General features: G+C 34.6%; 2 protein-coding genes across 4 annotated transcripts in view; one reads left to right on the forward strand and one right to left on the reverse strand.

Moving 5' to 3' along the window:
- nhsa (Nance-Horan syndrome a (congenital cataracts and dental anomalies)) overlaps window positions 1-3,589 on the forward strand; it is a 130,249-nt gene extending 126,660 nt beyond the window's left edge. For all 3 annotated transcript variants that reach the window (XM_067370386.1, XM_067370387.1, XM_067370388.1), the window contains one exon: window positions 53-3,589. In XM_067370386.1, the coding sequence (XP_067226487.1) occupies window positions 53-671 (619 nt within the window). In that variant the 3' untranslated portion in view covers window positions 672-3,589. The remainder of the gene's footprint in view (window positions 1-52) is intronic.
- A 6,309-nt stretch (window positions 3,590-9,898) lies between these two features.
- Window positions 9,899-12,569, reverse strand: part of scube3 (signal peptide, CUB domain, EGF-like 3) — a 95,978-nt gene continuing 93,307 nt past the window's right edge. The window contains exon 24 of the mRNA XM_067370522.1: window positions 9,899-10,216. Within this exon, the coding sequence (XP_067226623.1) occupies window positions 10,064-10,216 (153 nt within the window). The 3' untranslated portion in view covers window positions 9,899-10,063. The remainder of the gene's footprint in view (window positions 10,217-12,569) is intronic.

The following is a 12,569-nucleotide window of genomic DNA, read 5'->3' on the forward strand; positions in this document are numbered from 1 at the left end:
AAAAATGTAAAAAATCCCCAAATACTTATTGTCTCTTGTATTTCCGTCTCAGGTCAAAACGAAAAATGCTGGGCAGGAAAGATTCTGGAGAAATGTCAGTGCGGAGCCGTTTACCCATTGTCTCTGGGAATGGCTCTGCTACTAATCCTGTAACCTCGCCAAGCACCCCAAACATCCCTGCAAGTCCATCTACTCAAATTGGGTCTCAGAAAACCCCGGGTCCAATTTACAGGAGTGCCAAAAAGTCCAGTACCTCGAATGAAGAATTCAAATTGCTGCTGTTGAAAAAGGGAAGTCGGTCCGACTCCAGTTATCGTATGTCAGCTACAGAGATCCTAAAGAGCCCTATTGCACCCAAAAGCCCCGGTGAGCTCCTGATGGAGGGTTCTAGACCACTTCAGGAGCCACTTTCTCCTTTACAACAGCAATTTCCAGAGGGAACTCCTGAGCAAATTCACAGCCCCTTTCCAAAACCTTATGCTGAGGGCTTCTCCACAAAAGCTTTTCCCACATCTGCCTCATCTAGACAAGGCCGGTCAAGGATGCCGCCAGCTGCAAATAGTAGCCGCTACAGTACACGTAGTCGGCTGTACACTGCTCCCATGCAGGCCATATCAGAAGGGGAAACAGAAAACTCAGATGGAAGCCCACACGATGACCGTTCCTCCTGAAAAATACATCTTCAAATTAAGTCTAGACACAATCTTTGATATTAAGTTAATAATGCTGGGCACTTGGCATACTAAATTTTTTTAAGTATCCATTCTTAAGAATACCGTAAACCATAGGCAAACTAAGTAGTGTCTGTACCCTTTTGTATCAAAAAGAACAAATCATTCTGATGATGATTTTCAGTGGTTGTGTTCTAATAACTTCCATGAGCATATTTATTTCATGTAAATGCTTTGTTTGTGTACCTTTCATTTTAGAATGAGAGTGGAGAAAACTACATACTAAAAATCCATCACTTTGTAATTATTCACAGTGCATCGATGCAGATGCCTTTTGTCACACACATTTAGCATTGTCTAGAAAGATTAACAAAAACAGTACTGTACTGGGGTAACTGTGAAAATGGGTCCAGAAGGTGTTAAAAGAAGGGAAAATCTTTAACACATACTGTTTATGGCAAACAGCTTGGGACAATCAAAGAGTGGCCTTTTGTATAGTTAGCTGTAGCATAAATAGGCTAAGTAATTTTGAGTTAGCCCACAACTGGATCTTATCGGGCAAGAGATGTAGCTGTGTTGGAATATCCTGATGGCCAACCACTATTTTGCACTTCTTTTGGTACTGAGAAAATGTCAGACATTTTGGACAAATCGTATAAAATGCCACAAAAGAAAAAGTGACATGAAAATAAATATCTACATATAGAATATGAATTTTTTAGAAAAATAGTATTTTTAATGAGATTATCTTGGAAAGAAAAAAGTAATTTACTATCTGGCAAATTGTGTCCTTTTTTGGCATTTTTAAGATATTTTAACGCAACATCTAATTTTAAAGCAATTCTACCACTAATGACCACTTGATTCTTCCCTTCCATTCAATATTTATCTTTTTTAAACAAATTTCTTAATAAATAAATAAATCAACCCATTGTTTCTATATCAATGAATTGATCTAAGAAAAACAACAACAGCCACAACACAGGCACTAGATGTATTCTGTGAATACCGTACCAATCGTTTCTCTTATATTAATGATTTTGCTCATTGTCAAGTGATTTTTTTGTTATTGATCACTGACCCACATAGCAGGACTAATACTGTGCAAGCTTTTTACAGCCAACTTGAAATTATGCCTCTACCGCAGTGGTTGTAGCTTTTATATATTTCACTTTAATAGATTGACTTAACTGCATGCAATAAAAGTTCAGAGAGGAGCCGATATTGGTACATCATGTTTTGAAAGCTTCAATGAATTTGCCTCATCAATATGTCAAATATGTAATGATCGGTTTTTGTCTTAAAATATCAGATTGAAACACTGTTGACAATCGTTTTCAAAGACATTTAGATGTAGTAAAATGGACTATGGCAGAATAACATTGTAACAAAGGTAGAAGGACAAGTAGAAGTTTTTAGAAGTGTGTAGTGAAAGTGCTTTTGGTCAGGAGGCTTTTGCAGTTTGTGTTGCTTTGGGTTTGAATTTGAGATGTTGAGAGGGCAATGAGGAAAGTTACAAGAAGGACTTAAAGTTGGGTATCGTCCTAGACACTGATGGAAACAAGTAGCACAGACAATAAAATATATCCAAAGAAAGACTACAGAGGTGTAGAGTCACGTCAGACTGAGAGACAGAGCAAGTCTGCGGTAAGAAGGGTTTGCGTCTTAAAGTCACATATAGACTATTTCTTTGCTGGATCAACAATAATGAGGATGTGCTGAAAATGGTGCAAATCAAAGAAAAGAGGTTGTAAAAAAGGTTACAAAGGAGAGATGAACAAAAACATGGGTTTGCACTACTGCCGTTTATTTTTTTTCTTAGCTTCTTTTAATATCAGTTTCCAAGATCCACCTCATGCTTTTCATTTTGGTACGAAAGCGCAAGAGTTATTAGCGTCTAGCTGGCTTTTATGAAATATTGGGCTTTGATCAATTTATGACTGCAGATTTATTTATGGACTTTTTTTTTTTTCAGAGGTTAAGCTTTAATGGGAAAACACTGGTTTTAAAAGAGATTAATCTTACACAGAAAATAAAACCACTTATAAATAATATAAAAAATACTAATGACATAAGCTACCGTGTTAATGATCCTTCAAAACCTAATGATGTCCAGTGGTGTATTTGGCATTTCTCTCCTTTCTCACCTGGTGTTTTTTAAGACTTACCTTGCTTGGTGTGAGATTCAGTCTTTGGATCATTTACAGGACCAAGTATTTGAGCTTTCTTCAGCTATTTGATCACTAACAACTATCTAGCTTTAGGTAAAGATGTTTTACAAAGGGAAAAACACAATTACAAATCTTAAGACTTCCATCACTATCCATCTCTAAGACAGAGGTAAACGATTTTGTAAGCTACCATTCCAACATTGACGCAAGTCTAACCTTAAAATTTGCACTGATGTAGTATGTTTGTGAAGGTTTTCACATTGTCTATTGCTGTACCTAAGGCTATTTAAACAGGAATAGTTAACACATAGGCAAAATCAATTATGATTGAAAAAATCTAATATTGTTAAAGCATGCTTGGTGAATGGTAACATGCAAAGATTTGTGTACCAAAGGATTTCAGAGTTGGACAAACACTGTACTGAACACACAGTTATGTGACATCTCTTCTGGTACTAGACTGGTCTTCAAGCAACTAAAATTATTATTTTTTTTTTTGTACAAATGTGTAAATATACCTTTTAAAATTGTTTCCAGGGTGTTTCTTATGTAAAATGTTTTCAAAGTTTACATTAATTATAAGCCTTTGTATATTTTTGATCTGTGCAACACTTTGAGTCTTGTATTTATTTTTTAGTAAACTTTGTGGAAAGTCCCATTGTAAAATGTCTCTAAAACCGTTTGCCAGCTTGTCTGGCTGTTTAGTAAATGTGCATAGAAGAGGCCAATAAATGTGACTGCTTTAAACACGTAAAGGTCTTTGTGTGTAAATGTTCATTTAGCAAGAGTTCGAGATGCTGTGGTGGAATAAAATTAATGGCTTTTTGAAGTGTTAATGTGTCCACTGGAAAATGAACAATGTAAAAAGCTGCTCTTACATACCCCACTTTGACACATGTTTTTAGTTATCGGTTTTGAAACTTTTTACCACATTTTAGTTCTGTGTGGGCCTTGTAACCCACTAATGAGTTAATTCCTGTGGTTTCGGTCAATTAGTGAAGGCAGGTGTTACAGGTTGAAGTGAAACTCACATTTGTGAAACTTTGCTGTAACATTTTTTAATTAAAACCTTTACCTATAATACATTATAAAAGTATTTTACTGCATTAATTATGCCTTGTAATGCACCTTAAAATGCATTATAACGCAATCTCTAGAATAATTGTAACCACAGTTATAATACATTATAATATGCATTAAATATATAATAATGCAAACACATAACAAACCACCAATTTCAGAAGTAACAAGGAATCTGCAGATATTATAATGCATTTTACTGTTATTTATGAAATGATATAAGATATGATTTAAATTTCAAATTCTTGGAAACATTTAGGATAATGTAAGGACACTGCTGAACGAAATATATAACACTAGTTTTTGGATATTTTAATATAAAAATATTACATCTTGTGTCTTTAATAAAATCAAAAGTCGTATGTTATTATTATTTAGCCTAATAACTACCTGAGCTAACGTGAACTAGCAATGAGTAGCCTGTAGCCTACTTTACTCCAAAATCTAATGTTAAAAAAGGGTAGAAAATTGTTTTTCGTTGGTTCTTTTTTACAGAAATAGATATAAATTTGCATTGTTTATTAAGCACACTAACCTGTTATATAAAATGACGCTTCGCGCAATTCAGTTTCTTGCTCTGAATGAAAGAAGCGGGAAAAGAAGAAGAGCGCGCGTCTGCTCGTCTGATACGTTTTCTACAAAAACAGATTTTGAGGTAGGTAGAGATGGGAAAAAACGAAGCTTTTAAAAGCTTCGAATCAATTGAACCAATTGCTTCACAAAATGATTCACTGTTTCAAAGCGTTCGAAACGCCACACGTTGGCGTCCCCTGTTGGTCAGAATAGTGTAAATGCAACAAAAACTCAGGCCAAACATGCATAAAAACACCTTTTACAAACCCATTGCAAATGTTTTATTGAAAGTAAAATCTATCAAATCAACTATCAAGTGTCTGTGTTCTTTCATCAGTTTCAATTTTATCAATCTTTGTTCCGTGGATGGCTCAGCTAAACAGGCCAATAAGAGACTTACTACTTTTATTACTTTTAATTATAGCCTGCTAATGTCTAATTAAAATGTCTAAAACTGATCAGAGATCAGGTAAAACCATAGACACTTGTTTGTATGGTTCGCCATTGGATGAATCCGCATCAAAGGACAATAATGTTTACTTTACATGGTACGATAACTACTGTTTTTATTAGTGCTTGACAAAATTTCATGACTTCAAGTAATAAGCTTGCAGTAAGATCCCGATCTTGATTCAATATCGATTTATGTGGATAAATATCAGCTAGGCTACATAATTTTCCTCAAGGAAAAACAAAATCTCTAAACTAATGCTGTAAACATACAGGGAGTCCTGCCAGCTGGTATTATTATTATTAAAGGTTAGAATTAACAAAAATTCCCACGTAACGAAACCGAGGAGCCTTGTTTACTAAAATCACATGACTGGCAGTTTGATGCACACACCGAACCACTGATTCGAAACAAAAGATTCGTAAAGATTCGAAGCTTCATGAAGTAGTGTTTCGAAATCGCCCATCGCTCCTCGTAATAACTGATTGTTCCATCACAGTTTTGGTAATGCATCTTTTAAATGTATTAATTGAACAACACACTTATGATCAGTGACTCAAACCACTTCATGATGGTTATATCAGGCCTCCCATAGTTAGCCATCATCACATGCAAAGATTACCTTCAATAATTTATATTTAGACATTAATTTATAGTTATAAATGTTAAGTCATTATTATGAAATAATGAATGCATAAGTTTAGCTACTGTTGACTTATATAATATAATCTGTGGTGTTGGCTTTTTTCTGTATACATTAAGAAATCAAAACAGACAACTTTAAGAACACCGATTTCTTTCATTTAAAAAGACAATACAAAATCCAGACATTTTTACATGAGCATAAACAAATTTCAAGTGCAAATACCATTTCCCATTCCATGAATCATTGTGGCAAAGTCATTTCATTTTCTCTAAAAAAAAAAAAAAGACATTTTGAAAAAGAAAAATGGGGAGAAGACAAAAGACAATAGAAAAACAGACAAAAAATTGAACAGCAACATGGATTGATCATTTACATTTATCGATGTTTGAAATGGGTTTGGTAGAGCAAAGATGAGGGAAAATTATAAAAAATAAAGCAGCAGTCACAGACCGCCAATGACACTGACTAGTTAGAGTAGCAAATACTCTGCATTTCTTTTAGTGAACATTCAACAAAACACTGACTGCTTTGCCACAAACTTTTCATTCTTGGTAATCATGGCTATTTCACATGTGAACCATCCTTTGTATTTCACGGAGACATCCAACCTGCAGTTCTGCAACATGTTTAGTAGACAATGACTTGAACTGGTTTCTGCAAGTGGGGCAATATTGACAGTTCACTTCTTCTTGGATTAACCCAAGTTGTTGTTTTTTTCTTTTCTCTTTTTGTTTCTATTCTATCATATTTATACATTTAGACAATTATATTAGTGATAGATGACAAATGTACAAAATACCTAAAATGTCAATAAATGCTTCATAAAATAACCCACACACGTTCAGTTCTTTTCAATTCTGGATTTTAGGATCTAGTCTTTAGGGTTAGACTTTCTGCACTCAAAAAATGGGGTGGGACATCCTTGTTTGTTGGTATACTGATAACTTTAAAGGGTTAGTTCACCCAAAAATGAAAATTCTGTCATTAACCCTTGTGCGGTCTTCGTCTGGGAAGTACACTCAGGGTCTTTGGGGTCTCCAGAGACCCCAGGCAGCAAAATTTAATTTTGTAACATTTTTTTTTTTTTTTTTTCAAACAAAATGTAATTTTACTCTGTTTATTAATGTTTTTACTAAACATTTGTGCAGTTTGTGGAGAATTCATCATATTTTTTAAATTTATATAAATAAATTTTAAAACTATTTTTTTTAAATAGGTTTTTATACAAAAAAACTTTTTTTTTTATGTAAAATTCACTTTATAAAAGATTATATGAAATCACAGTTATAACAATAAAAGCTACTTTTTGTCAAACTTTATTATTTTTTGTAATAAAAAAAAAAAAATCAGTTTTTCAATATTGTTACATTATGATGAGACTCTGCTTAAAAACTGGACAAAATTCATCATCAAAATCAACATTTTGGAAAAACTTTTCAAAAAAAATTTTTCAAAAAAGAAAAAGTTTGACAAAAAGTAATTTTTATTGTCATAATTGTGGCTTCGTAATATTTAGATATAAATCCAACTGAAAAATACTTGTGAAAAGATGTCTTTCACTTAGTCAAATAGCAAATAGTGGAACTCTGGAGCCATCTACTGGTAAAAGTGTTTTTTGTTTTTTTTTACTTTTAAAACTGCATTTTCCAAAAGATGGGCAAAAATCCTACACAAATCATGTCAAATTATCCATGTTATCCCCATGAATGAAAGTTAGAAATGTGGGTCTTTTATAAAGTGAATTTTAGATAAAAAGCTGTTTTTGCATAAAAACCTACTCAACAAAATATTTATTTATTTATTTATTTAAATTTAAAAGATATGATAAATCCTCTAGAAACTGCACACATATGAAGTAAAAATATTAATAAACAGAGTAAAATTACATTTGTTTTTTAAAAAAAGACAATTATTCTGTTACAAAATTACATTTTGTTGCCTGCGGTCTCTAGAGACCCCAAAGACCCTGAGAGTGACTTTTTTTTCTACACTAATATAAAAACAAGATATCGCTCCATTTTTTTTTTTTTTTTTTTTTTTTAAATATGTAGATCTAGAAAGTGTTAACAACTGTACAAAGTTTCATGTCATTTGGACAAAGAGAATATTTTTTTACTTTTAGCAAACGTCGAATTGAGCGGCTTAGTACAAATTTTCTCAAGCGACATGATCACTAGATGAACAGATTTAATTTAGGCTAGTTAATATAAGCGAATAAAAGCCTAAATTAAACCTGTTCATCATAAAGTGATTAAGTCTCTTCAGAAAATTTGCATGAAACCGCTCAATTCATGTGGATTAGTTTTACAATCTCCTTATGAACCTTTTGAAGCATCAAACTGGTAGTTGCGTAGCTGTCAATGGAGAGACAGAAATTGCTCAGATTTCATTAAAATGAACTTCATTTTTGTTCCAAAGATGAACGAAAGTATTACAGGTTTGGAACAACACGAGGATGAGTGAATGATGACAGAATTTTCATTTTTGGGTGAACTATGCCTTTAAAAAGGTTAGGTCAAGGGTTACAAACAGACACGTTTGACCACATGTGGAGCCAGCTTTTCAGTCAACACCACATCAGTAGTCCCAAATCATTCTACACAAGTATGTAAATGCAAACATTTCTAGAAATGTGCAAGTACTGTATGTGTTGCATTGGAACTACGGTAAGTTTTGTCTTTCAGGTCAGCTACTGAGACCTTGTTGAGCAAGTTAAAGTCGACATGTATAGCTTGCTTCTTGGTTTAGACCAAACAAATGAATGTAACTATCGCACCCTTAAGCACCGAGGCTTGTTACCATCACAGCAACGCAAGATGCGTGTTTATGTACGAGGACATGTGCTTAAAATATGTTGGACAAGCGTTTGCGTACTTGTTTCTGGCCTTGATGCTCGATGTCTAAACACCCTCTTCTGTGTCTGCCTTTGGAAGGGAGGATAGTACAGTGGAAAGTTTGGGAGAACAACTTGTGTTTGGACTTTTCTCTCAGACTCCAATTAGTCTACGTTTATTTCATATTTACAATATACAAAAAAAAAAAAAAAAAAAAAGAGAAAACAGTAAACTACCATTTTGACCAGTCCTTTTCTGTTTACATATAAAAACTGGGTATGGTTTGACCTTCTCGAAGTTTGGTTCTCACACTTTATGTGAAGGGCTCTACCTATGAACACATTCATGAGGATTGCTAGTTCATAATTAATACAGGAAACACTCATAAATGTTGACATCCACAGGCCTATCCTGACACGTTTGCACTTCAGGCACTTGCAAGCAAATTTAACCGCGGCCCGGTGAAACCCAACACTTGTAACCTGAACGCTGCTTCTCTTTGGATCCTTCTATAATGTGCAAAACAAACTCAAAACACTGTCATTTCATCTTGCGCGTGACTGAAAAGTCCATCCACGTGGACCTGTGGTTTACATTTATCAGTGATTCGTGTCTGCATTATGAAAACATTACTTCCAACCTGCGAAAGAGTTCGGTCCCTCGACTGCTCTTCTTTGTAGGAAATGTCTTGAATTGCATTAGGCAAAACCGAAGGCTTAAAGTGACTTTCTGAAGAAGCAGCAATTGCATGTCCTGCAAAAAACTCACAGAACTGAGTGTTAACAGTCCACTGTTCTTAAAATACCAACCGACCTTCTCATCACCCGAGCCTTTCCAATAACGCACATCTTCTATGCTTTGTTAAATATTAGGAAATAGACGAATATGCAGTTGACAATAATACAATCTGAACAGGCAGACCTTAACGAAACATTACTGTTTTAACAGCATGACCTTTAGAGATTACATGTATGCTCTAGGAGCTCAAATATAATGTTTTAACATTGTGAAATGCTTGATATGAATTAGATCTTACCAAGAGCACACTAAAAGTACAGAAATACAAAAGATTGTACATTTATTCTGAGAACTAGTAGAGTTTACGAGAGCTGGAACTTGGGACAAAGCCTATTTTTAAAGCACGATCACAGCTAGCTCCAGTTTCGACAAATAGATTTTCTTTTCTTTGACATGCTACAACTTTCTTTTGTCTGTACAACACGCTCTTTATCGTGTCTATCGTAACCAGGCGTGTGTTTAAACTTTTTCGGGTGGTTGTGGGACCACCCAAACCATCGTCTTCCTCTACGGGAAGCCTCAGGACTGAGCGTGCAAACGTTCATATGAGCGAACAAAAACATCGACACGGCACAGAACGGTGACCGACAGGTAGAGAAAGGAAACACGTTCGTTGCTTTACATGTAGACTACACAGAAGCTTTTTTTCCCCCTCAGAGATGACGGACAAGAAAACGAAAAGTAAAAGGTAAAGTGAAACATCTGAAATCTGCATAGTGTGGTTGTGTGTGTGTTGTTGAATATGTGTGTGCATGTGTATTTCCTTTAAATGTGTGTAGGATCCCGTTGACTCGAGGCCAGGTGACTGGAGGTGTGTGGATGCAGACGGCGCTTTTGGACTATTTGTATGGACGCAGGAAGGCGGAGACTTTGCTGTGGATGAGACGTATGAACGAACGCGGGAGCATCTCCGTGGAGTTCCGATGTGAGTACTTGTAGTAATTGTTTGGGTGAGCCAGCACATCGAACAGTTTTTTAATCAGTTTTTTATCCTGAAACAAAAAGGGAAAAAAAAAAGAATCAAATGAGACCTGGCATAAAATGACATCATCATGTATGGAGGTAAGCAGTTTAAACAATCTTTCTAATCCTTAAACTCACTTTCGACAAAAAATCACACATAGAGCTAGTGTTCATTTTGTCTTAGTCTTAGTCCTGCGTGAAATTTACTTTTTAGTTTTTATCCTATTAGTCAACTTTGTCCTGTTTTTGTTTCGACTTACCCCTGGTTTCACAGACAATGCTTAAGGCCTGTTCACACCAACAACGATAACTATAAAGATATAGTTCTTAAAATTCTAAATATAAAAGAATAGCACTGTCCATACCACAGCTATAACAATAACAACATAGAGAAACTATATCATTGGGATCACTTTCAGAATGATTTTTTTCCCAGCTGTTTAATGATAAAACACTGACAGCCAATCAGAATCCATTCTAATTTAAGCTCTCGTGCATTTAAAATGGTAGACGACAATGTGGAGAAGTTAATCATCATGAACAATGGGCCATTTACACCTGAGAAGACAAAAGAATCACATAATAATGACCTGAAATGACTTGCATATTAATGAGGCCTTTCAGTCAGGTAGGTTGTGAAAAGCTCATCATAAACAGCAATACTGTGAATTATTATTACAATTTAAAATAATGGTATTCTATTATATTCTTTAAATTATTATGTATCTCTGTGATGCAAAGTGTCTGAACAATTAAGTTACCTCTATGGCATTTCATATAGACTTTTAGCTTAAAAGCATGCACATTTGGAGAAATATTGATGGATTCTTATATATTTATGTCATTTTTATATACTGAGAAGTAATATTAATTGTCATCACTATGAGTGCTGGATACTGTGTTTTCAATTCATACTTGCAGCCGGAGGGCGCTCTGTACACCTTTAGGCCACAAATTCATATAAAGAAGAAAAGGAACTAGGAACTAACGGCATGTCTTCTAGAGATCACTAACCATGGCTTTAACATCCAAATAAACGCTTTTCAAGACAATAAATACACGATTGAGACAATGCATACAAGTATTGACTCTGAATTTGCGTCTGAATAGCGCTGGCTCCGTGGGCGTGGCCGCACTAGCGGGTAATGAGCTGAATCACAGACTTCTGACATGGCTCTCTTTTCATACAGACTACATAAACACAGAATGTTTGTTTTCGTTTGACTTGCACGATTTAAAACCTGACATTTTAACATTTATTTAGACATAAATGTAATTTTTTTTTGTCATTAGTATTCATAAGTTACAGTTCATTTTCTGAGAACTATCAGATTGGACTTTGTTCAGAGGGAGAGGAGAGATCACGCATCATGTTAGTTTTCTTTATTTTACAAAAAGCACAACATTGTGTTTTTACTCTGAGTGTACACAAATAAAAGAAGACATTCTATAGTTTCAATTGATATATTACTTATGTCTCTATGCCAAGAAATGACGGAGTATTTTAAGTCTGTTTTGCTGCAATGTAAAAAAAAAATCCTGCAAAACGCGCCGGCACGTTTTCGGACCTCAGGGAGTTAAAGAAAATGGATATATGGTCATTCCCTCTGAATAAATGGTGAGAAGTATTAACAATGAGATCATTATGCCAGGTTAGTGAACAGCGTAACATAAAATTACCTCAGGTATCCAGCACTAGTTATGACAACATTGTCTTGCTTCCTTTGAAGTTGCAGTGAAAAAGACTAGGCGTTGTTTTATTCCACTATATTGACTTCAACAGCTAAATTCACTGTTAGATTAGATCGATTACACAAGCTATTCACTCAAAACATAGCATACTGAGGACATCTGCTGGTTAAAGCAGTGTAAATGCAACAAGAACATATTGTACACACTTTGAAACTGCAGCGCGTGATCTTAGAATAAACAGACCGTTATCGTTTGTTGGTGTGAACGCAAATATAGTTATCGGTCTTGGTGTGAATGGGCCTAGTAATAGTAAAAGTAATTCCATTAATTCCAAATTACATTGGTGTTTTTATATTAAAATATAAACAGCAAAAAAAAAGTTTGTTGTTGGCAAACGTTATTTACACTAGAGCTGCATGATATATCGTTTTAGTATCGAAATCACGTTAAAATAACACTGAAGCTAAAAGATCATGTTAAAATTAATGAGATAATATGCTGTTTGTGGAGTTGTTTATTCAGATCTTGAGAGATTTAATGTCTTTTATCTTCAGTTGATTTCATCTAAGTCTGTGGCTAGAAGCCCTTTGTAGTTATTGTGTCTCTTTTCAGTGATTATGCTTGTTAACAGCAGGCGTTCATCACTAATGCTCAATCGTAACTTAATTACTTAATTATCTCATTAACTTT

Source organism: Chanodichthys erythropterus, chromosome 20 (genome assembly GCF_024489055.1).
Source record: "Chanodichthys erythropterus isolate Z2021 chromosome 20, ASM2448905v1, whole genome shotgun sequence".
NCBI lineage: Eukaryota > Metazoa > Chordata > Actinopteri > Cypriniformes > Xenocyprididae > Chanodichthys > Chanodichthys erythropterus.